At 46.7% G+C, this 24,556-nt stretch overlaps 2 protein-coding genes across 2 annotated transcripts in view; both read left to right on the forward strand.

Moving 5' to 3' along the window:
- The window catches only part of cart3 (cocaine- and amphetamine-regulated transcript 3), a 16,139-nt gene extending 1,268 nt beyond the window's left edge, over window positions 1-14,871 (forward strand). The window contains exons 2-3 of the mRNA XM_078429745.1: window positions 661-744; window positions 14,451-14,871. Of these exons, the coding sequence (XP_078285871.1) occupies window positions 661-744; window positions 14,451-14,555 (189 nt within the window). The 3' untranslated portion in view covers window positions 14,556-14,871. The remainder of the gene's footprint in view (window positions 1-660; window positions 745-14,450) is intronic.
- A 5,487-nt stretch (window positions 14,872-20,358) lies between these two features.
- Window positions 20,359-22,137, forward strand: LOC144610801 (calicin-like). The gene has a single exon (XM_078429707.1). It carries the CDS (start codon window positions 20,359-20,361, stop codon window positions 22,135-22,137), a length of 1,779 nt encoding a protein of 592 aa, XP_078285833.1.
- The last annotated feature ends 2,419 nt before the right edge of the window (window positions 22,138-24,556 follow it).

Genomic DNA, 24,556 nt, shown 5'->3' on the forward strand with positions numbered 1-24,556 from the left:
AAATTTATTTTTTATTTGTGATATTACAAGTTAAAAGCAGTAAAACCAGTTAAATCGTGCGTTGAGATAAAAATGAGATTAAAGTTATGATTAAAAAATAGGCACAGAGTGCTGGAGTAACTCAGCGGGTCAGGCAGCATCTGAGGAGAACATGGATAGGTGACAATCTGAAGAAGGGTCCCGACCTGAAAGGTCACCTGTTCATGTTCTCCAGAGATGCTGCCTGACCCGCTGAGTTACTCCAGCACTCTGTGTCTTTTTTTTTGTAAACCAGTACCCACACTTATGTCTTCTCTTAAACAACTCGGCCAAACGTGTTTCAAGACATTGTTTAAAACCAGTATTTTCTTGTCCAATAGCGATATTAGGAAGCATGCTGTAGATTTTCGAGCAAGTTGCAACGCGTTCAGCGCCACAAATATCTTCGGGGGCTTTAGTACGTTAATAATCAAATTAATGTTAAATCTTTGCAATATTTACAGGGGGTGGTGGGATATGTCCTGATGCAGATGGGGGGAGGGGGGGTAGTTTAACCTGGGACACTGTGGGCCGAAAGGCCTGTTCTTGTGTATTCTATGTTCAATGTTTTATTTCTATTCAATGTGAAGTATTTCACCAACCTTTTCCCATTCTAAACCACCCACTGGATGTGACCCGCAGCTCGGAGCTCTACACGAGGTGTTGAAGAAACTGCAGACTAAGCGGCTTCCAACGTGGGAGAAGAAATATGGACAGGGGCCACAGGTAAAGCCCGTTTACCCGTCTTACTTTGGACAGAGTCCTGGCTGTTTCATGCGACTGTGTGGGTGTGTGGGTGTGTGTGTGTGTGTGTGTGTATGCGTGTGTGTGTGTGTGTTTGTGTGTGTGTGTCTATCTGTCTTTGTGTGTGTGTGTGTGTGTGTGTATATATATGTGTGTGTGTGTGTGTATATATGTGTGTGTGCGTATGTGTGTGTGTATGCGTGTGTGTGTGTGTATATATGTGTGTGTGTGTGTGTGTATATATGTGTGTGTGTGTGTGTGCGTATGTGTGTGTGTATGCGTGTGTGTGTGTATGTGTGTGTGTATATATGTGTGTGTGTGTGTGTCTATCTGTCTTTGTGTGTGTGTGTGTATGTGTGTGTGTGTATATATGTGTGTGTGTGTGTGTGTGTGTATGTATGTGTGTGTGTGTGTGTATATATGTGTGTGTGTGTGTGTGTATATATGTGTGTGTGTGTGTGTATGTGTGTGTGTATATGTGTGTGTGTGTGTGTGTGTGTGTGTGTATATATGTGTGTGTGTGTGTGTGTGTGTGCCCTCGATGTTTCGGACGGCTGGCTCTCCTCCACCGGGCGACTCGAGCGTTCAGATGCAATCTCTGGTGATAACTTTCATTCAAGCTTGTAAGAAAATAACTGCAGATGCTGGTACAAATCGAAGGTATTTATTTCACAAAATGCTGGGGTAACTCAGCGGGTCAGGCAGCTTCTCAGGAGAGAAGGAATGGGTGACGTTTCTTCAGTCTGAAGAAGGGTCTCGACCCGAAACGTCACCCATTCCTTCTCTCCTGAGATGCTGCCTGACCCGCTGAGATACTCCAGCATTTTGTGAATAAATACCTTCATCCAAGCTTGGAGACACAAAGGGACTTGTAGACGCTGGAATCGCCAGCTTAAAACAACGTGCTGGAGAAACTCAGAGGGTCAGGCAGCATCTGGAGGGTATGTCATCTGTCCCGCACTTTCACTTTCTTTTTTTTGGGAGGGTGGGGGTTATTATTATCCTTGGACAAACAGCGGCACGGCGGTAGAGTTGCTGTCTCTTGCAGCGCCAGAGACCCAGGTTCGACTCTGACTACGGGCACTGTCTGTACGTTCTCCCCGTGACCGCGTGGGTTATCGGGTGCACCGGTTTCCTGCCACATACCAAAGAAAACTGCAGGTTTGTAAGCAAATTGGCCTCCAGTAAATTGCCCCGACTGTGTCGGACAGAACTAATGTACGGTTCATCGATGTGGACTCGGTGGACCTGTTTCTACGCTGTATCTCGAAACTAAACAATATCCCTAGTTGTTTCCAATCCTAGTTGGAAGTTCTTTCCATTCTCTCCTCAGATGCTGCCTGACCCCCTGAGTTCCTCTAGCACTTTGTGCGTAGAAAGGAACTTCAGATGTTTGTTTATACCGAAGATAGACACAAATTGCTGAAGTAACTCAGCGGGTCAGGCAGCATCTCTGGAGAAAAAAGATGGGTGATGTTTCGGGTCGGGACCTTTCTTCAGAATCGGAACTTTGAGCAGTAGTGTGATGCTCAAAATTCCAGTATCTCAAAGTATATCAAAGTATATCAAAGTTCCTTGTATCTCCACTTTGTTATTCTTTCATAGAAACATAGAAAATAGGTGCAGGAGTAGGCCATTCGGCCCTTCGAGCCTGCACCGCCATTCAATATGATCATGGCTGATCATCCAACTCAGTATCCTGTACCTGCCTTCTCTCCATACCCCCTGATCCCTTTAGCCACAAGGGCCACATCTAACTCCCTCTTAAATATAGCCAATGAACTGGCCTCAACTACCTTCTGTGGCAGAGAATTCCACAGATTCACCACTCTCTGTGTGAAAAAAAACGTTCTCATCTCAGTCCTAAAAGACTTCCCCCTTATCCTTAAACTGTGACCCCTTGTTCTGGACTTCCCCAACATCGGGAACAATCTTCCTGCATCTAGCCTGTCCAACCCCTTAAGAATTTTGTAAGTTTCTATAAGATCCCCCCTCAATCTTCTAAATTCCAGCGAGTACAAGCCGAGTCTATCCAGTCTAAACCTTTCATTCAAGGTTTCATTTTTTTATTTTAAGAGAAATGTTAATAATCTGAAATTTCACGTTTCAGAATCTCTAGTTTGCACAAGAGAATGGGATTCATTTATGGAAATAGTTGGGTAGTGGTAGTGGGGAAACCCAGCTTTGTACCTGATACAGATGTAACTTTAACCCTATGTAATAAAAATGAACGGCAGATTCTCCAGAGATGCTGCCTGGCCCGCTGAGTTACTCCAGCATTTTGTGTCTATCTTTGGTATAAACCAGCATCCTTTTTATTGTATTGTAAATGTTGTTATTGTATCTGCCTCAACTACCTCTTCTGGCAGGTAGACACAAAAACGCTGGAGTAACTCAGCGGGTCAGGCAGCATCTCGGGAGAGAAGGAATGGGTGACGTTTCGGGTCGAGACCCTTCTTCAGACTGAAGTGTCTATCTTCAATTTGAACCAGCATCTGCAGTTATTTTCCTCCACCTTCTCTCCAGAGATGCTGCCTGACCCGCTGAGTTACTCCAGCATTTTGTGCCTACCTTCAATTTGAACTAGCATCTGCAGTTGTTTTCATATACCTCTTCTGGCAGCTCGTTTCATACACCCACCTGTATGAAATATTTCACATTAACCCCATCGCCAATAGGGAAACTGATGCATCCACCGAGTTCTGGCTCAGAATGAGATTAGATTTCTGAGACTTCAGAGATACAGCGTGGCAACAGGCCCTTCGGCCCACCGAGTCCGCGGCGACCACCCTATCCTACACACACTAGGGGACAATTTACAACTTACAGAGGCCATTTAACCCACAAACCCATACGCCTTTGGAGTGTGGAAGGAAACCGGAGCAGTGAAAATCCACACAGGTCTCACGGGGAGAGCGTACAAACTCCGTACAGACAGCACCCGTGGTCGGGATCGAACCCGGGTCTCCGGCGCTGTGAGGCAGCAACTCTACCGCTGCGTCGTGAATGATGAACGAGATAGGGGTTAAATGGTGACCAGTCAATGGGAGATGAGATTGCCTTTTCCATTCTCCCTCTGGCAGCCAAGACCTGGAGGGTCGTGTGTACTTGGTTCTCATCCCTGAGAAAGACACAGAAAGGTGGAGTGGGTGGGATAGCTCAGTGGGTGAGATAGTGGCTCAGTGGGTGAGATAGTGGCTCAGTGGGTGAGGGGGTATGGGGAGAAGGCAGGAACTGGGGACTGATTGAGAATGATCAGCCATGATCACATTGAATGGCGGTGCGTACAGGCTCAAAGGGCCGAATGGCCTCCTCCTGCACCTATTGTCTATTGATAGCACCTTCAACAAACGCTTACTTGCATTTGGAGATGCTGCCTGGCCCGTTGAGTTACTCCAGCTTCTTGTGTCTATCTTCGGTTTAAACCAGCATCTGCAGTTCCTTCCCACACACTTCCGAGACCTACTACAGAGATTGGGTTGTCCTCTCTGAAAATCAGTCCTGGCAACTGCATGCGTGGCGTCAATGTTCAGCACTGCCCGGCCATCGTTTCACTCAGCTTCTAGTTCCATTCCAATTAAAACGAGTCGTTTTTAAACTCCGCGTTAAAGTCCAACAATGTAGAAACACGGGACCTCAGATAGATATGCCTGTTGACCAAGGAAAGACACAAAATACTGCAGCAACTCAGCGGGCCAGGCAGCATCACTGGAGAACATGGAGAGGTGACGTTTCGGGTCCGGATCAGTCTGAAGAAGGGACAATAGACAATAGGTGCAGGAGGAGGCCATTCGGCCCTTCGAGCCAGCACCACCATTCAATGTGATCATGGCTGATCATTCTCAATCAGTACCCGTTCCTGCCTTCTCCCCATACCCCCTGACTCCACTATCCTTAAGAACTCTATCTAGCTCTCTCTTGAAAGCATCCAGAGAATTGGCCTCCACTGCCTTCCGAGGCAGAGAATTCCACAGATTTACATCTATCTGACTGAAAAAGTTTTTCCTCATCTCCATTCTAAGTGGCCTACCCCTTATTCTTAAACTGTGGTCCCTGGTTCTGGACTCCCCCGACATTGGGAACATGATTCCTGCCTCTAACGTGTCCAATCCCTTAATAATCTTATATGTTTCAATAAAATCCCCTCTCAGCCTTCTAAATTCCAGTGTATACAAGCCTAGTCACTCCAGTCTTTCAACATACGACAGTCTCGCCATTCCGGGAATTAACCTAGTAAACCTACGCTGCACGCCTTCAATAGCAAGAATATCCTTCCTCAAATATGGAGACCAAAACTGCACACAGTACTCCAGGTGCGGTCTCACTAGGGCCCTGTACAACTGCAGGACCTCTTTGTTCCTATACTCAACTCCTCTTGTTATGAAGGCCAACATTCCATTGGCTTTCTTCACTGCCTGCTGTACCTGCATGCTTGCTTTCAGTGACTGATGCACCAGGACACCCAGATCGCGTTGTACGTCCCCTTTTCCTAACTTGACACCATTCAGATAATAATCTACCTTCCTGTTCTTACCACCAAAGTGGATAAACTCACACTTATCCACATTAAACTGCATCTGCCATGCATCCGACCACTCACACAACCTGTCCAAGTCACCCTGCAACCTCATAGCATCTTCCTCACAGTTCACACAAACGTCACGTATCCGTGTTCTTCAGAGATGCTGCCTGACCCGCTGAGTTACTGGAGAATTTAAAGTCGATTAAGTCGTCGGTAATTATGAAGCTTCCAACCAAACCGTGTGCCACGGTGATTGCAGAATGTTGGGGCGATTTAATAGGAGGCCGTTCGGCCCTCTGTCTATACTCACCCCATAGGTCCCGTTGTGCCTTTGCAGCCACAGTATCTCGATGTGTTGGTCTCTAGTTCCACCATCCTTTTGTGGAATATTTCACATTTTCAATATATGCAGTTTTAAAATGTATCTTACATAGTCAGTGTTTTATTCATTCTACACTTTTCCCTCTGCTCCCACATCTGCTGACGTAAATCGTAAATCCTCTTAGTGGCTGGGGAGAGATTGTAAGCAGGATGGCATGGTGGAGACAAGACATGAATTGATGTTACGTTGAAGAGGGTTTAACTTATTCCTAGAAATTGATCCACATGTACGTAAACAAAAAAACCAGTACAAATTGCCAATCCGTCTATTCAATTTGAGGAGGCTAATGTCATTATTACAGCTGGAGGCTGTAATAATACTCACACCATTTGAGTCAACGTCTTTGAAGATGGCAAGAGATTCAGATGAAAATCGTTCAATCTTAAAGCTAAATAGAAAAGCAAAGTGTGAACATTTTGGCTTGCTTTTAGTTCTCATTATACTAAGAAACGACAAGAGATTTAACTGGAATTATTGATCGTTGTTGAACTCAAGCATAAACACACATTTTTCACAAGGTCTATGCCTCTGTAGAATTGAGGCAAGTTATTGCTACCAGATTACGCTACTCCAGCATAATCTGGTAGCATAATAATTATGTCCCTGGATAAATAACTGGAGGCGGTGCTATTGACCTGGAGAGATCAGCTCAAATCCTGCCACAGTAACAAGGGAACTTAAATTCAAATGAATAAATACATATGATTTTTTTTTTTAACTTCCTGTTAGTTTTTGTGACAATAGAGTTATTGGATTGGTATAATAAATCCATCTGATTCACCAGTGTCGTACAAAGAACGAAAATGGCCATTCTTACCTGGTCTTGGCCCTGGGGTGACTCAAGATTACCAATGTAATTGTCTCTTCATTGCCCTCTAAAATAGCCCAGCCAACACAATTCAAAATGGACGTTAAACGTTGCTCTTGCCAACGATGTCGCTACAAACAAGTGAGAAAGCAATATAAATTGGGCGTCCGAAGAAGGGTCCTGACCCAAGGCTTCACACGTCCATGTTCTCCAGAGATGCTGCCTGACCCAGCACTTTTTGTCCTTTTTTGTAAGCCAGCATCTGTGGTTCCTTAGATCTTCAGTATAAATTGGGAATTGGGTCTCAACCCAAAACGCCACCTGTGCATGTCGCTGATGCAGTTTCTTGTGTCTCCTTGGATTGTGAATTACCTGTCACTGCCTCAAACAACAGATTCAGCACTAAAATTGAAGATATAAGAAAATAACTGCAGATGCTGGTACAAATGGAAGATATTTATTCACAAAATGCTGGAGTAACTCAGCAGGTCAGGCAGCATCTCAGGAGAGAAGGAATGGGTGACGTTTCGGGTCGAGACCCTTCTTCAGTCTAAGATTGAAGATATAAGAAAATAACTGCAGATGCTGGTACAAATGGAAGGTATTTATTCACAAAATGCTGGAGTAACTCAGCAGGTCAGGCAGCATCTCAGGAGAGAAGGAATGGGTGACATTTTGGGTCGAGACCCTTCTTCAGTCTGAAGAAGGGTCTCAACCCGAAACGTCACCCATTCCTTCTCTCCCGAGATGCTGCCTGACCTGCTGAGTTACTCCAGCATTTTGTGAATAAATACCTAAGTTTGAAGATGGTCCAGTGTTGGCTATGGGCCTGGTGATAACGAGTTATACAGACAGTGGAACTCAACAGGACGACAGTGATGATCAGGGTTGGGGAGGGACAGAGAGAGAGAGAGGGGGAATGCAAGGGTTACTTGAAGTTAGAGAAGTTACAGAAATCCATATTCATACCATTTTGAGCATCACCTTTCCTTGATCATTGTTACTGTTTGTATATCTTTCATTCATTTGTTCTACATCTCTCCACATCACCGTCTATATCTCTCGTTTCCCTCTCCTCTGACTCTCAGTCTGAAGAAGGGTCTCGACCCGAAACGTCACCGATTCCTCCTTAGAGATGCTGCCTAACCCACTGAGTTACTCCATCTTTTTGCGTCAATCCTCGGTTTAAACCAGCATCTGTGGTTCCTTCCTACACATCAATCGGAAGCTCCTGAAGAGGATTACCCACACTCTTACGGATGTGCAAGTCAGCCAGTTACACGCAATGATACACTGCACAGATCACCTCGTGCTTGGACAATTGCCAATACTCTGCTCTGAGTCCCCTGAAAAGGGAATCCCAAACGTAACCTTCCTGCAACTTTCATGATTTTGCGTACCTTAATAGGATATTACATTCCCCACAGAAACCTATCAGTACAGGTACTGATCATGTTAATGAAGTAACATCGCGATGGCAGTTCAACTTTTCTCTCCCAGAGAATGAACCATTGCAAGTGTGGAAATGCATTCTCATGGTGCGAATTGTTTTTGCAGAGTTAAAAGATGCAAACGATTCACATTTCTAATTTCCCGTGGGGATCCTCCTGTGTGAGAATATGGATTCTGATAGTTGGATGAAAGATTTATCCATCAGCAAATCTTTCCCTCCCCCTCTTTATTTAGCTCCTGAGGGAAGTAGGAGTCAGAGGGCAGGCAATCAATGGACTTGCCAATGCCGCCGAACGGAGCAGTCACTGGCTGTGGCTGTAAAGAAGAGATGCTGTCTGGGCTGCCACGTGATCATCTAGAGGCTAACCATAAGACACACACCCAGGAGTGATCACCCTGCCTCCACTGAGGTTGTCTTGTGATAAAAGGCCGAAACACCCTGAGACGTTGAGGTACACAACTGAAGATGTATCTGAATGGTAGCAACATCACCTAGTGGTCACCCCCAAGAACACCACCAGTCGATTGTAGTGCAAACCCTAGGGATTGTAACATCCAGTCCTACTAATCAATCTATACATCAGCAAACCTTTCTCTCCCCCTCTTATTCAGCTGTCGATACTTTATTTTGAGTGGAAATTTCTCTGTATTGCCCTGCTCCTGATTTCTTCAATAGACAGTAGACAATAGGTGCAGGAGGAGTAGGCTATTCGGCCCTTCGAGCCAGCACCACCTTTCAATGTGATCATGGCTGATCATTCTCAATCAGCACACCGTTCCTGCCTTCTCCTCATACCCCCTGACTCCGCTATCCTTAAGAGCTCTATCTAGCTCTCTCTTGAATGCATTCAGAGAATTGGCCTCCACTGCCTTCTGAGGCAGAGAATTCCACAGATTTACAACTCTCTGACTGAAAAAGTTTTTCCTCATCTCTGTTCTAAATGGCCTACCCCTTATTCTTAAACTGTGGCCCCTTGTTCTGGACTCCCCCAACATTGGGAACATGTTTCCTGCCTCTAACTGGTCCAACCCCTAAATAATCTTATATGTTTCGAATGTTCCTTTTGCTTTTAAACAGGGTTGGTTAATGAAAATTAAATGATTTTATCCCATTGCCTTTTGAAGGCCCATGCACTCATTTGCTCTCACTGGGCTGCTATCAGTCAGTTAAAAATGCAGTGGTGAACATATTTTTGGACATTAGGCGAACCGAGAGATATGGAGTTATTATCAGAAAGCATTCTGAGGTAAAAGACCAGCTGTGATCTAACTGAATGTCAGAACAGGCAAGAGGGGGCAGAATGGCCAACATTGCTCCCATTTCTAACGTTTAAAACACAATTGAACTAAAAAGTCTGGAAAACGTTCAACGTTTAAACAGGAACATGCCTCAATGCACAAGATTAGGGCCCTCAGGTTCAAGTTTATGGCCATTCTAGACCAAGTGGATCCGTTGGGCCCAAACCTCTTCTGTATTTGTGCAGCACCCTCTCCTCCCCCCCTCCCATCTCCCCTCTCCCCTCTCCACCCTCCACCTCCCTCCCTCCCAGCCCCTCTCCCTCCCTCTCTCCCTCCCCCCCCTCTCTCCTGCCTCCCTCCCCCCCCTCTCTCCTGCCTCCCTCCCCCACACTCCCCTCCCCCCCCACTTCATCCCCCTCAACCCCCCTTATCCTCCCTCCTTCCCCCTCCCTCCCTCCCTCCCCCTCCCTCCCTAGGAGATAGATTTAAACTTTAAAACGTGAATAACTTTAAAAATATAACACCGATTTCAATGAAACTTCTTCCATTAGCACCAAAGGGAGGACGGTGAGTAAGGTGGGCCTAAAATTGTCATGCTATCGTGTACCATTTTGGCTGTAGTTCAGGAACAAACAAACGAGAGATTTAGTATATAGATGTACGAATATGATGAGGTACAGGTAACGGCTTCATTAGCAAATGCATTATCCAAAGTGAATAGAAGTTACTGAAACTAGGGTTTTACAACCACACCTTCATGTTGAATTAAAGTATCTTAAGCAGTTCAACAATAGGGATACTTAGTGTGGCTCTCAGCATCTCTATGACAGGCAGCAAAAAAAAATATCTTCCCATGGGAATATGGCCTGTGATATTCCTTGTAGGAGAGGTTTGGTGGAGTATCTTGTCCTTGCTATTTAGATTAAACGCTGGGTGGTGTTGAGTACTGTACCCATGTGAAAGCTGGCATCTCCCAGAAGAAGACAAAAGAAAATAATACACAAAGAACTAGAGCAGAACACTAATTACTAGGCTAAAACAGATGCTACAGATTATTATTTCACAGCTTTGATAACCATATTACTTCCCTAGGGGTGCAAATGAATATAGATCATACTAAGTTCATTTGGGAACCAAATGGCTACAGGAATGTGCAATGGTCTGATGGTCACATTTAAGATAAGTTAATATTTTTCAGTCATCACAATGTAACTTGGAAATTATTATTGCTGATTTAATCGTTGGCTAGGGTATTCAAATGATAAAATCTGACGTTAAGAGTCATTGGATAAGAATGTCACTGTTTGGGATCAATTTTACGTCAAGCAATGAACATCTGTTTGTAAAGCTAGCTTCATCTATATTTCCTCAATGTACTAGGTCTTCAATTTTCAGATCCACACTTTCTTTCCTCCAATTCCCTCCTGTTGAGACGTTGCTTATGATATTATGGGCGGCACGGTGGCACAGCGGTAGAGTTGCTGCCTTACAGTTCTTTCTAGCGCCAGAGACCCGGGTTTGATCCCGACTACGGGTGCTGTCTGTACAGAGTTTGTACGTTCTCCCTGTGACTGCATAGGTTTTCTCTGAGATGAGTTTAGTTTAGTTTAGTTTAGAAATGCAGCACAGAAACAGGCCCTTCGGCCCACCGGGCCCACGTCGACCAGCGATCCCCGCACATTAACACTATCCCACACACATTAGGTGATGATTCTTACATTTATCACGCCAATTAACCTACAGACCTGTACGTCTTTGGAGTGTGGGAGGAAACCGAAGATCTCGGAGAAAACCCACGCAGGTCACGGGGAGAACGTACAAACTCTGTACAGACGGCACCTGTAGAGGTAGTGTAAGAAAATAACTGCAGATGCTGGTACAAATCAAAAGTATTTATTCACAAAATGCTGGAGTAACTCAGCAGGTCAGGCAGCATCTCAGGAGAGAAGGAATGGGTGACATTTCGGGTCGAGACCCTTCTTCAGATTTGTAGGTTTGTAGGTTAATTGGCTACTTGGTACAAGTGAAAACTGTCCCTAGTGTGCCTAGATAGTGTTAATCTGCGGGAATCTTAAGGATAGCGGAGTCAGGGGGTATGGGGAGAAGGCAGGAACGGGGTACTGATTGAGAATGATCAGCCATGATCACATTGAATGGCGGTGCTGGCTCGAAGGGCCGAATGGCCTCCTCCTGCACCTATTGTCTATTGAATCGCTGGTCGGTGCGGACTCGGTGGGCCGAAGGACCTGTTTCCGCGCTGTATCTCTAAACTAAAAAGTAAACTAGTCTAAAGAAGGAGGCGCTCGGTCTGGTGAGAATGAGCCTGCTGTCAGAACAATCTCGAGAGTGTGCATCCCCCCACTCGTTCTCTCTCGTGTCCCCATCAATTCGCCCTCCCGCCGATTCTTTTCAGCCACTCACCGACAATTAACTGGTAAATTAACTGTAGCCCATCATCCTGCCGTAAATGTGTCCGGGCTGGGGGGAAGAAATCAGAGCACCCAAGTCAAATCCGGACAGTCACAGCAAGAGTGTGCAAACTCCACATAAACGACAGTGGCGGTCAGGATTGAACCCACGTCACTGGTGCTGTGAGGCGGCAACACTCTTTGCTGTGCCACTGTGGTATCCTACTAATCCAATAGCTACTCTAACAACCGCGGACTCGGTGGGCCGAAGGGCCTGTTTCCACGCTGTATCTCTAAAGTCTCAGAAATCTAATCTCATTCTGAGCCAGAACTTGGTGGATCCGCCAGTGAAATATTTCATACAGGGGGTGATGAAACGAGCTGCCAGAAGAGGTATATGAATATAACTGCAGATGCTGGTTCAAATTGAAGGTAGACACTTCAGTCTGAAGAAGGGTCTCGACCCGAAACGTCACCCTTCTCTCCTGAGATGCTGCCTGACCTGCTGAGTTACTCCAGCATTTTGTGAATGCTACTCTAATAATCTTCCATTGTTAGAACCATTTTTGCCCAGTTACTCCATCTTCCAGATTTAGATGTTTTAGATTGATTTAGATTTAGAGATACAGCACGGAAACAGGCCCTTCGGCCCACCGGGTCCGCGCCGCCCAGCGATCCCCGCACATTAACACTATCCTACACCCACTAGGGACAATTTTTACATTTGCCCAGCCAATTAACCTACAAACCTGTACGTCTTTGGAGTGTGGGAGGAAATCGAAGATCACGGAGAAAACCCACGCAGGTCACGGGGAGAACGTACAAACCCCGTACAGACAGTGCCCGTAGTCAGGATCGAACCTGAGTCTCCGGCGCTGCATTCGCTGTAAGGCAGCAACTCTACCGCTGCACCACCGTAGAGAATTTGATCTCAAAAGTGATTGAACAGAAACAACAGATGAACATTTTGGGACCTTTTTAGTAGGGTTTGGATTTTTCAGTCTGGAAAGGATCCAAAACATTGTCCGTCTATTTCCCTCTACAGATGCTGCCTGCAGGGGAAACTTCCTCCAGCACTTTGTTGTTGACTCAGGTTTCCAGCATCTGCAGTGTCTTATACCTTCTATTTTGAAACTTTTGTTTGGCCTAACGCTCTTTTTTTCGAGAAACAAAGATTTGCAGGTGCTGGTTAATATGCAAAAGGACACAAAGTGCTGGAGTAACTCAGCGGGTCAGACAGAACATGGATAGGAGAGGTAGTATGTTGAAAGACTGGAGCGACTAGGCTTATATACGCTGGAATTTACAAGGATGAGAGGGGATCTTATTGAAACATATAAGATTATTAAGGGATTGGACAAGTTGGAGGCAGGAAGCATGTTCCCAATGTTGGGGGAGTCCAGAACCAGGGGCCACAGTTTAAGAATAAGGGGTAGGCCATTTAGAACGGAGATGAGGAAAAACTTTTTCAGTCAGAGAGCTGTAAATCTGTGGAATTCACTGCCTCAGAAGGCAGTGGAGGCCGATTCTCTGGATGCTTTCAAGAGAAAGCTAGATAGAGCTCTTAAAGATAGCAGAGTCAGGGGGTATGGGGAGAAGGCAGGAACGGGGTACTGATTGTGAATGATCAGCCATGATCACGTTGAATTCTGGCTCGAAGGGCCGAATGGCCTACCCCTGCACCTATTGTCAATTGTTTAGGGTCCAGACCCTTCTTCAGAGTGAATCTGAGGAAGTTTCTGAGTGTGTCTGAAGAAGGGTCACGACCTAAAACATCGCCTATCCATGTTCTCCAGAGATGCTGCCTGACTAGCTGAGTTACTCCAGCACTTACTCCAAGCGGTCATGGTGGCACAGCGGTAGAGTTGCTGCCTTACAGCGAATGCAGCGCCGGAGACTCGGGTTCGATCCTGACTACGGGCGCCGTCTGTACGGAGTTTGTACGTTCTCCCCGTGATCTGCGTGGGTTTTCTCCGAGATCTTCGGTTTCTTCCCACACTCCAAAGGCGTACAGGTTTGTAGGTTAATTGGTTTGGTAAAGTTATAAATTGTCCCTAGTGGATGTAAAATGGTGTTAATGTGCGGGGATCGCTGGTCGGCGCGGACCAGCTGGGCCGAAGGGCCTGTTTCCGTGCTGTATCTGTATCTGTAAACTTTGTGTCCTTTTGGGTATTAACCAGTATTAACCTGCTCGGTTTTTGTGTTCTTAATAAGTAGAGATAATTTATTTTATGGTTTGAACGACAAATGCTGACCCACCAGATCAAGCACTGCATCCTGTTCCAGATGTCAACTTCTCTCCATCGGCGAGACCAAGCGCAGGCTCGGCGATCGTTTCGCTGAACGCCTCCGCTCAGTCCGACTCAACCAAACTGATCTCCTGGTGGCTCAGCACTTCAACTCCCCCTCCTATTCCCAATCTGCCCTTTCTGTCCTGGGCCTCCTCCATCGTCAGAGTGAGGCCCCTGCGCAAATTGGAGGAACAGCACCTCATATTTTGCTTGGGCAGTTTACACCCCAGCGGTATGAACGTTGACTTCTCCCACTTCAGGAAGTCCCTGCTTGCCCTCTCTATCCTCTCCCCCTTCCCAGTTCTCCCACTATTCTTCCTGTCTCTGACTACAACCTATCTTTGTCCCGCCCCCTCCCCTGACATCAGTCTGAAGAAGGGTCTCGACCCGAAACGCCACCCATTCCTTCTCTCCCGAGATGCTGCCTGACCCGCTGAGTTACTCCAGCATTTTGTGTCTACATTTGATTTAAACCAGCATCTGCAGTTTTTTTTTCCTACTGCATCCTGAAAAAATGACTTGCAAAAGAATTCTGCATGCACCGATATCTATAACCAGAATCTCCCTGTGTTTTCTCTATTCCCAGTGTTACATCGGAGATATGTGTGCAGTAAGAAAAGGACCCCGGATTTGGAGGACCTGTAACTGCCAAAGTTCTAAATGCAATTACTTTCTCTTTAAATGTGTATAGAGATCGGACAAAATCATTTCTATTTTCATCGGCTAAATGAAGAAAGTTTAACGATCTGGTGGATATATTATAAATAAACAGAGTTGTCAACAGTCCTACTACAAAGAACCGTTCCTGTGTAACTTGCCCTGTTCTGTGTGTATATTCAAGTGTCCTTTGGAAAAATTCAACCTATTATTAAATATGCTATCCTATTTCTAAAGCATTCTGTCTGGAGTCTAGATTTCAATGTTTTGGTGCAAAACAAGGCAGTCTTCGTGCAATATTACAGGGTGTGGTGTTACTGATTTCAAAATAAAATTATCTTTTGTTCAAGTGTCAGAAATATATCTGCCATGCTTTTAAAACTTTATGCTTCACCACCCATTTGCACAGTGTGAGATTGGTTCAAAAATAAAAGGTTTGAAAGGCATGACAAACGCAATGACACAATGTGTTGGCCATCCTTAACTCACTTAATACATCGGCGAAACCAAACGCAGGCTCGGCGATCGTTTCGCTCAACACCTTCGCTCAGTCCGCCTTAACCAACCTGATCTCCCGGTGGCTGAGCACTTCAACTCCCCCTCCCATTCCCAGTCTGACCTTTCTGTCATGGGCCTCCCCCAATGCCATAGTGAGGCCCACCGGAAATTGGAGGAACAGCACCTCATATTTCGGTTGGGCAGCTTGCAGCCCAGCGGTATGGACATTGACTTCTCCAACTTTAGATAGTTCCTCTGTCCCTCTCTTCCCCTCCCCCTTCCCAGTTCTCCCACTGTCTTCCAGTCTCCACCTATATCCTTCCTTTGTCCCGCCCCCCTGACATCAGTCTGAAGAAGGGTCTCGACCCGAAACGTCACCCATTCCTTCTCTCCTGAGATGCTGCCTGACCCGCTGAGTTACTCCAGCATTTTGTGAATAAATACCTTCGATTTGTACCAGCATCTGCAGTTATTTTCTTATAATACAACACTGTGGCTTGTTCATTCACCTCAGAGTTCAGTCAATAGACAAACCTTGGTTTGAGTCAGGAGTTATGTTTAGGTCAGGCTGATAAGGAGGGCAGCTTTCCTCTACTATAAGCACAGATGGTAGGGCAATCCGGGTTTGATCCTGACTTCCAGTGATGTCTGAGTGGAGTTTGCATGTTTTCCCTGTGACTGCATGGGTTGTTTCCAGATACTCTGGTCACCTCCTACAAGATTTGTGGGATGGTAGTTTAGTTTAGTTTAGAGATACAGCGCGGAAACAGGCCCTTTCGGCCCACCGGGTCCGCGCCGACCAGCGATCCCCGCACACTAACACTATCCTACACCCACTAGGGACAATTCTTTCATTTACCAAGCCAAGATTAGGCTTGTATATACTGGAATTTAGAAGGATGAGAGAAGATCTTATCGAAACGTATAAGATTATTAAGAGGTTGGACACGTCAGAGGCAGGAAACATGTTCCCAATGTTGGGGGAGTCCAGAACCAGGGGCCACAGTTTAAGAATAAGGGGTAGGCCATTTAGAACTGAGATGAGGAAAAACTTTTTCAGTCAGAGAGTTGTAAATCTGTGGAATTCTCTGCCTCAGAAGGCATTGGAGGCCAATTCTCTGAATGCATTCAAGAGAGAGCTAGATAGAGCTCTTAAGGATAGCGGAGTCAGGGGGTATGGGGAGAAGGCAGGAACGGGGTACTGATTGAGAATGATCAGCCATGATCACATTGAATGGCGGTGCTGGCTTGAAGGGCCGAATGGCCTCCTCCTGCACCTATTGTCTATTGTCTATTAACCTACAAGCCTGTATGTCTTTGGAGTGTGGGAGGAAATCGAAGATCTCGGAGAAAACCCACGCAGGTCACGGGAAGAATGTACAAACTCCGTACAGACAGCACCCGTAGTCGGGATCGAACTCGGATCTCCGGCGCTGCATTCGCTGTAAGGTAGCAACTCTACCGCTGCTCCACCGTGCCGCACATTTAATTAATTGGATTAATTGGACGCTGTAAATGGCCCGTTGAGTAAGAGTGTGGACAAATGGTGTAAGAAAATAACTGCAGATGCTGGTACAAATCAAAGGTATTTATTCACAAAATGCTGGAGTAACTCAGCAGGTCAGGCAGCATCTCGGGAGGGAAGGAATGGGGGACGTTTCGGGTCGAGGCCCTTCTTCAGACTGATGGACAAATATGGACAAGAGTGTGGACAACTATATGGGGGGGGGGGGCGGAACTGATCTAAATATTCGGAGAGAATAAAACGGAATTAGTGTAAATGGGTAGGAACTGCAGATGCTGATTTACACCGAAGGTAGACACAAAAAGCATGAGTAACTCAGCGGGTCAGGCAACCTCTCTGGACAAAAGGAATAGGTGACGTTTTGGGTCGAGGCAGTTCTTCAGTCAGAGAGTCAGAGGAAAGGGAATCGAGAGATATAGATATAGACGTAAACAGAACAAATAAATGAAAGATACGCAAAAAGCAACGATAATCAAGGAAAGGGGGAGCCCACAATGGTCCATTGTTGGCTGTGGAGTAGGTGACAATGGGTTATACGGAGAATGAAACTCAACAGGACAACAGTGAAACTAGTACGATGACTAGGGTAGGGGTGGGACGGGGAGCGAGATAGGAATGCAAGCGTTACTTGAAGTTAGGGAGATCAATGTTCATACCGCTGGGCTGTAAGCTGCCCAAGCAAAATATGAGGTGCTGTTTCCTCCAATTTCCATTTGGCCTCACTCTGACAATGGAGGAAACCCAGGACAGAAGTGCTGGCGGAACTCAGCATTTCTGGAGAACATGGATACATGACATATTGGCATGTATTGCATATTGGCAGAACGCACCATGGGAACTACACTCGCCCCCCTGCAGGACCTATACATCAGGAGGTGTAGATCGAGATACATTAATGACTTAGACGAAGGGATTAAAAGTACCATTAGCAAATTTGCAGATGATACTAAGCTGGGGGGTAGTGTGAATTGTGAGGAAGATGCAATAAGGCTGCAGGGTGACTTGGACAGGTTGTGTGAGTGGGCGGATACATGGCAGATGCAGTTTAATGTAGATAAGTGTGAGGTTATTCACTTTGGAAGTAAGAATAGAAAGGCAGATTATTATCTGAATGGTGTCAAGTTAGGAGGAGGGGGAGTTCAACGAGATCTGGGTATCCTAGTGCATCAGTCAATGAAAGGAAGCATGCAGGTACAGCAGGCAGTGAAGAAAGCCAATGGAATGTTGGCCTTCATAACAAGAGGAGTTGAGTATAGGAGCAAAGAGGTCCTTCTACAGTTGTACCGGGCCCTGGTGAGACCGCACCTGGAGTACTGTGTGCAGTTTTGGTCTCCAAATTTGAGGAAGGATATTCTTGCTATGGAGGGCGTGCAGCGTAGGTTCACTAGGTTAATTCCCGGAATGGCGGGACTGTCGTATGTTGAAAGGCTGGAGCGATTGGGCTTGTATACACTGGAATTTAGAAGGATGAGGGGGGATCTTATTGAAACATATAAGATAATTAGGGGATTGGACGCATTAGAGGCAGGAAACATGTTCCCAATGTTGGGGGAGTCCAGAACAAGGGGCCACAGTTTAAGAATAAGGGGTAGGCTATTTAGAACGGAGATGAGGAAGAACTTTTTCAGTCAGAGAGTGGTGAAGGTGTGGAATTCTCTGCCTCAGAAGGCAGTGGAGGCCAGTTCGTTGGATGCTTTCAAGAGAGAGCTGGATAGAGCTCTTAAGGATAGCGGAGTGAAGGGGTATGGGGAGAAGACAGGAACGGGGTACTGATTGAGAATGATCAGCCATGATCGCATTGAATGGCGGTGCTGGCTCGAAGGGCTGAATGGCCTCCTCCTGCACCTATTGTCTATTGTCTATTGAGAGCAAGCAAGATCATGAAGGACCCCTGCCACCCCAGCAACGAACTGTTCCAGATGCTACGGTCGGGCAAACGCCTCCGCTGTCACACTGTGAAAACGGAGAGGATGAGACGGAGTTTCTTCCCACAGGCCATCAGGACTGTTAACTTTTATAACTCCAGGGACTAAATTTTGTCTTCTCTGTATTAACTTTAATTTATATGCTGTAACTGTAATTGGTTTTTTTTTTTGCACAATCCGCAGGCATTGCCACTTTCATTTCACTGCACATCGTGTATGTGTATGTGACAAATAAACTTGACTTGACTTGACTTGTAAACAAGCATCTGCAGTTCCTTGTTGCTACATTTTACTGCTCCGCTGTGAAATCTCCTCAAGGTATGCCTCTTTGAAGTTCTCCTCCCCAACCCGAAACGCCACCTATCCATGTTCAAGATGCTGCCTGACCCACTGAGTTACTCCGGCACTTTGTGTTTTGTTTTTTTTGTAAACCAACATCTGCAGTTCCTTATTTCACCTATATTTAGTTAGCGTCTGTGAGTGTTTAGAAAAGCGCTATATAAATGTAATGCATTATTATTATTATTATTATTATTATTGTCACGCGTACAGAGTTATAGTGAAAAGCTTTTTTTTGCGTGCTATCCAAACAGATCAGATATAATCAAACATAAATACAATCAAGTCAAACTCAAGTACAATGGTAGAGCAAAGGGATACAGAGAGCAGAATATAATTCTAAGCATTGTAGCTCATTACTTCCATGGACCAAGTTTAATCTCCACAATAAATCAGACAGTACCCTGGCTGACAGCTTCAGAAACCTGGTAATGGAGGGGAATGAGTTTAACAGCGGGGAAGAAGTTTAGATTTAGATTTAGAGATACAGCGCAGAAACAGGCCCTTCGGCCCACCGGGTCCGCGCCGCCCAGCGATCCCCGCACACCAACACTATCCTACACCCACTAGGGACAATTTTTACATTTGCCCAGCCAATTAACCTACAAACCTGTACGTCCTTGGAGTGTGGGAGGAAACCGAAGATCTCGGAGAAAACCCACGCAGGTCACGGGGAGAACGTACAAACACAAGTTCAAAGTTAGCCTTAATGTTCTCGTAATATCTACCCCTCAACCAGTGCCTAGGGCAGAACATGTGGCCATGATCAATTTGTTATTTGGGGGAGCTTAAACTGGTGGCAGTGCTTCTTACTTTACAACAGCGTCAGGAATTTCCTATTTTACCACTGGACTCCAAATGTGGTTGAAAGACGTGGTGAAATGTAGCAAAAGGTGTGGAACTTTACAATACGTTCCACCATTCTATGAGTCCCCAACACTGCTAAGAATCTGTTGAACAATCAGAGTTGACCCAGAGCTGGCGAAATAGGTCAGTCAATGGGTCAAAGATCATTCCTGCCCTCCAAGGAACAGACAGCGTGGATCAGGCAATCCAGGCTCCTGTTTAACACGTTTATTTTAGAGATACAACGTGGAAACAGACACGCTGGCCCGCCAAGTCCACGCCGACCATCGATCACCCGTGCGCACTAGTTCTACGTTATCACATTTTCGCATCCACTCCTTGCACATTTGCAGAGTCAAATAACCTACGATCCCACGCACGTCTTTGGGACGCGAGAGAAAAATGGAGCCCACGCGGTCAGAGGGAGAACGTGCAAACTCAACACCGACAGCACCCGTGGTCAGGGTCGATCCTGGGTCTCTGGGGCAGTGAGGCGGTGGCTCTACCAGCTGCTCCGCTCTGCCGCCAAACTTGCCGAACCTTTGCCTGATGAATGATCACAAAGATTTTACTGATGGATTACAAGGAACACACAAGTATTGTGAGATCAAGCCCTTCCTTATTGAGTCACTTCCTGGTTACAAGAGATTCCTTTCTTAAGAGGCTCTGCTGCAAAGCCTCAGCACCACCTTGCCCATTGGAGGATGAAGCTGGAATTTGATGACCATAAGCACAGTGCCTTCATTTTGCAAGCTCTCAACGCCCAAAGGCAGAAGAAAGAGTGCTGCGATGTTGTCATCAACGTGGGCTCCCATTCGTTTTCGGCCCACCAGAACATTCTCACCGCTGTCAGTCCCTACGTCAAGGACTTAATCTACAGCTGCAATATCCAGCCGTCAGATGAGTTGTCCGTCACCATTGACATTGACTACATGAGCCCGGTATCGGTGGAACAACTGCTGGAATATTTCTACACGGGCAAGATCATCATCGCGGACAAGAATGTGGAAGATCTGCTCAAGGGCGCCAAGTACTTCATGATAAAACGTCTCAAGTCCCATTGTGTGGAGTATTTGGAGGTTGTGCTCGACAAACAGAACTACATGTACACTCTCATGCTGGCCGAGACCTACGACTTACCTGATCTGGCAGCGACCGTGTACATCTACCTGAAAGAGCAATTCTTCGACTTGAGCGAGACGAAGGAATTTGTGGAGTGCCCGTGCCACATCTTGCTCAGGCTGGTCAAGGATGAGGACCTCCACACGGCCGACGAGGACCAGGTGCTGTCCACCATACTCAGGTGGACGAACCACGACTTAGAGCACAGGAGGGGGAATTTCCAGAAGCTGTTTTCTAACATCTACCTGAATGGCATCACTGACGAGCTGCTCGCAGAGGTCAGCAACGAAGAGCTGTTGGTCAAGAACTGCACCACCTGCATGTTGGCCATAGTGGACGTGCTCAGCCACCGCAAGCAGGAGCACATCAACAGCCTCTTACAGTACCAGAGAAAAGGCGCCCTGAAGGATGTTGTGCTCGTCCTGGGCGGACAAAGCAGTGATGGCAGCTTCCGCAATGCAATCTATGCCTATGTCATTGATGTGAACAAGTGGATCAAGGTTTGCCCCATGCCTTATCGAGCTGCTGCCTTGGGGTCAGTCTGTAACAGGAAATACCTGTACGTGACGGGAGGCACCAACGAGCAGAACGCCAGCCTGAAGTCGGCATGGAGGTACGACCTGGACAAAAGCACCTGGAGCAAGCTGCCAGACCTTCCACTCGGGCTGGTCTTCCACTCCATGATAGCGTGCAATGGGATAGTGTACACGGTCGGGGGGAGTGTGGCACCCAGGAAGTACATCTCCACCATTTACCGCTACGATGAGAAGAAGGAGAAGTGGACCACCGTCGGCAGGATGAGCGTCCCCATGGACTGCGCGGAGGTGGTGACTAAAGGGGACAGATACATCTACATCGCCACGGGCAGGTGCATGATCAACGATAGGATCACCAGGGTCGGCATCGTGGACTGTTTCGACACGATAACGGGCGAGGTGAAGCAGAGTTTGACTTTCCCCATAGAGTTCAAGCACAGGCCCGTGGTCGCCTTCCAAGGGGAGGCCACCCTGGCCGTGCAGACCCACAAGCACACCATCGAAGTGAACCTGCAGAAGTTCAAAGCCAACAAGGTGGCCAAGCGTATCCCCCTGCTCCCCAACGCCACCAAGCTGGAGGTGTGCAACGCCATGACCATGATCCGCGGCATGGTGTTCGTCTGTGGCGGCACCTCGGCCACGGAGGACGGCAACCTCAAGGAGTACGCCGTGAACAAGAGCGCCTTCCTGCTGGACACCAAGCTGGGAGTGTGGGACGAGGTGGCGAAGCCGTCGGAGGCGTTGGAAAGCTCCGCCTGCTGCAAGGCCAAGCTGCAGTGCAAGTTTATCCAAAAACCCGAAAAGCCCCTGTTCAAAACAAACTAGGACAGTCCAAAAAAAATTTTTTTTTAATTAAATAAATATAATATTCGAAATCAATATTTTCTCTCCTATCATAAAAATAAAAGTGTCTAAATCAAGCCTGTGGTTGGACAATGAATTCTATATAAGAACGCATGGTGTGAGGCGGTGGTGGGCCATTCAGCATCGCAAGCCTATTCTGGACAATGGACAATGGACAATGGACAATAGGTGCAGGAGTAGGCCATTCAGCCCTTCGAGCCAGCACCGCCATTCAATGCGATCATGGCTGATCACTCTCAATCAGTACCCCGTTCCTGCCTTCTCCCCATACCCCCTCACTCCGCTATCCTTAAGAGCTCTATCCAGCTCTCTCTTGAAAGCATCCAACGAACTGGCCTCCACTGCCTTCTGAGGCAGAGAATTCCACACCTTCACCACTCTCTGACTGAAAAAGTTCTTCCTCATCTCCGTTCTAAATGGCCTACCCCTTATTCTTAAACTGTAGCCCCTTGTTCTGGAGTCCCCCAACATTGGGAACATGTTTCCTGCCTCTAATGTGTCCAATCCCCTAATTATCTTATATGTTTCAATAAGATCCCCCCTCATCCTTCTAAATTCCAGTGTTTTCAAGCCCAATCGCTCCAGCCTTTCAACATACGACAGTCCCGCCATTCCGGGAATTAACCTAGTGAACCTACGCTGCACGCCCTCCATAGCAAGAATATCCTTCCTCAAATTTGGAGACCAAAACTGCACACAGTACTCCAGGTGCGGTCTCACCAGGGCCCGGTACAACTGTAGAAGGACCTCTTTGCTCCTATACTCAACTCCTCTTGTTATGAAGGCCAACATTCCATTGGCTTTCTTCACTGCCTGCTGTACCTGCATGCTTCCTTTCATTGACTGATGCACTAGGACACCCAGATCTCGTTGAACTCCCCCTCCTCCTAACTTGACACCATTCAGATAATAATCTGCCTTTCTATTCTTACTTCCAAAGTGAATAACCTCACACTTATCTACATTAAACTGCATCTGCCATGTATCCGCCCACTCACACAACCTGTCCAAGTCACCCTGCAGCCTTATTGCATCTTCCTCACAATTCACACTACCCCCCAGCTTAGTATCATCTGCAAATTTGCTAATGGTACTTTTAATCCCTTCGTCTAAGTCATTAATGTATTCTGCTATCAAGATCATGGCTACTCCTCTGCCTCGGTGTGTATTCCCAATATTCTATATAAGTGGGCAGTGGTAGAGTTGCTGCCTTCCAGCGCGTGCAGTGCCAGAGACCCGGGTTCGATCCCAACTACGGGTGCTGTACGTACGTACGATCTCCCCGTGACCTGCGTGGGTTTTCTCCGAGATCTTCGGTTTCCTCCCACACTCCAAAGACGTACAAGTTTGTAGGTTAATTGACTTAGTATAAGTGTAAATTGTCCCTAGTGTGGTGTTAATGTGTGGGAGATCGCTGGTCGATGGGCCGAAGGGCCGGTTTACGCGGTGTATCTCTAAACTAAACTAAACTGCTGTAATACATCTTTATTTCTATACAGAAATCCTCTTAACAATGAAGGCCAGCCTGTCATTTGCCCTGCTAATGGCTTGCTGCATCTGGATGCTAGCTTTGCAGGGATACTCACATCCCTGAATATCAACGATATTCCACTATATCAACAATATTCCAATGATATTTTCCAATATCGCAATGTCTAAGAAACATTCAGACAGGTACATTGATGGGACAGGTTTAGAGGGATACTAGACCAAGTGGACCCGTTGGGCCCAAACCTCTTCTGCATTGGTGCAGCACCCTCTCCTCCCCCCTTTCCCTCCCCCCTCCCCTTTCCCTCCCCCTACTCCATCCCCCTCAAACCCCCTTATCCTCCCCCCTTCCACCCCCTCCCTCCCTCCCCCTCCACCCCCTCCCTCCCCCTCCACCCCCTCCCTCCCCCTCCACCCCCTCCCTCTCCCCCTCCCTCCCTAGGAGATAGATTTAAACTTTAAAATGTGAATAACTTTAAAAATATAACACCGATTTCAGTGAAACCTCTTCCATTAGCACCAAAGGGAACGACGGTGAGTAAGGTGGGCCTAAAACTGTCGCGCTATCGTGTACCGTTTTGGCTGTAGTTCAGGAACAAACAAACGAGAGTTTTAGTGTATAGACGGGCCAAACGTAGGCAGGTGAGACTAGGGTAGATGGGACACGTTGGCCGGTGTGGGCAAGATGGGCTGAAAGGCCTGTTTCCATGCTGTAATACTCTATGACTATATGTCAGGAGCCACCTCACCTCCTCTGACCATTTCTTCCTCAGTCACTATACCATCTTGAAGCCCTTTACATCCTCTTCCATTTCTCACAACTCCACCTGGTTTTGTATCATGATCAAACTTGGAAATATGATATTTAGACCCGTTGGCTAAATCGCCGATT

The sequence above is a fragment of the Rhinoraja longicauda genome, chromosome 38 (assembly GCF_053455715.1).
Source record: "Rhinoraja longicauda isolate Sanriku21f chromosome 38, sRhiLon1.1, whole genome shotgun sequence".
In the NCBI taxonomy this organism is placed as follows: Eukaryota; Metazoa; Chordata; class Chondrichthyes; order Rajiformes; family Arhynchobatidae; genus Rhinoraja; species Rhinoraja longicauda.

Bases quoted from the DNA above. Each gene is read 5' to 3' on its own strand.
- LOC144610801 (XM_078429707.1), top strand. From the start codon at position 20,359: ATGAAGCTGGAATTTGATGACCATAAGCACAGTGCCTTCATTTTGCAA.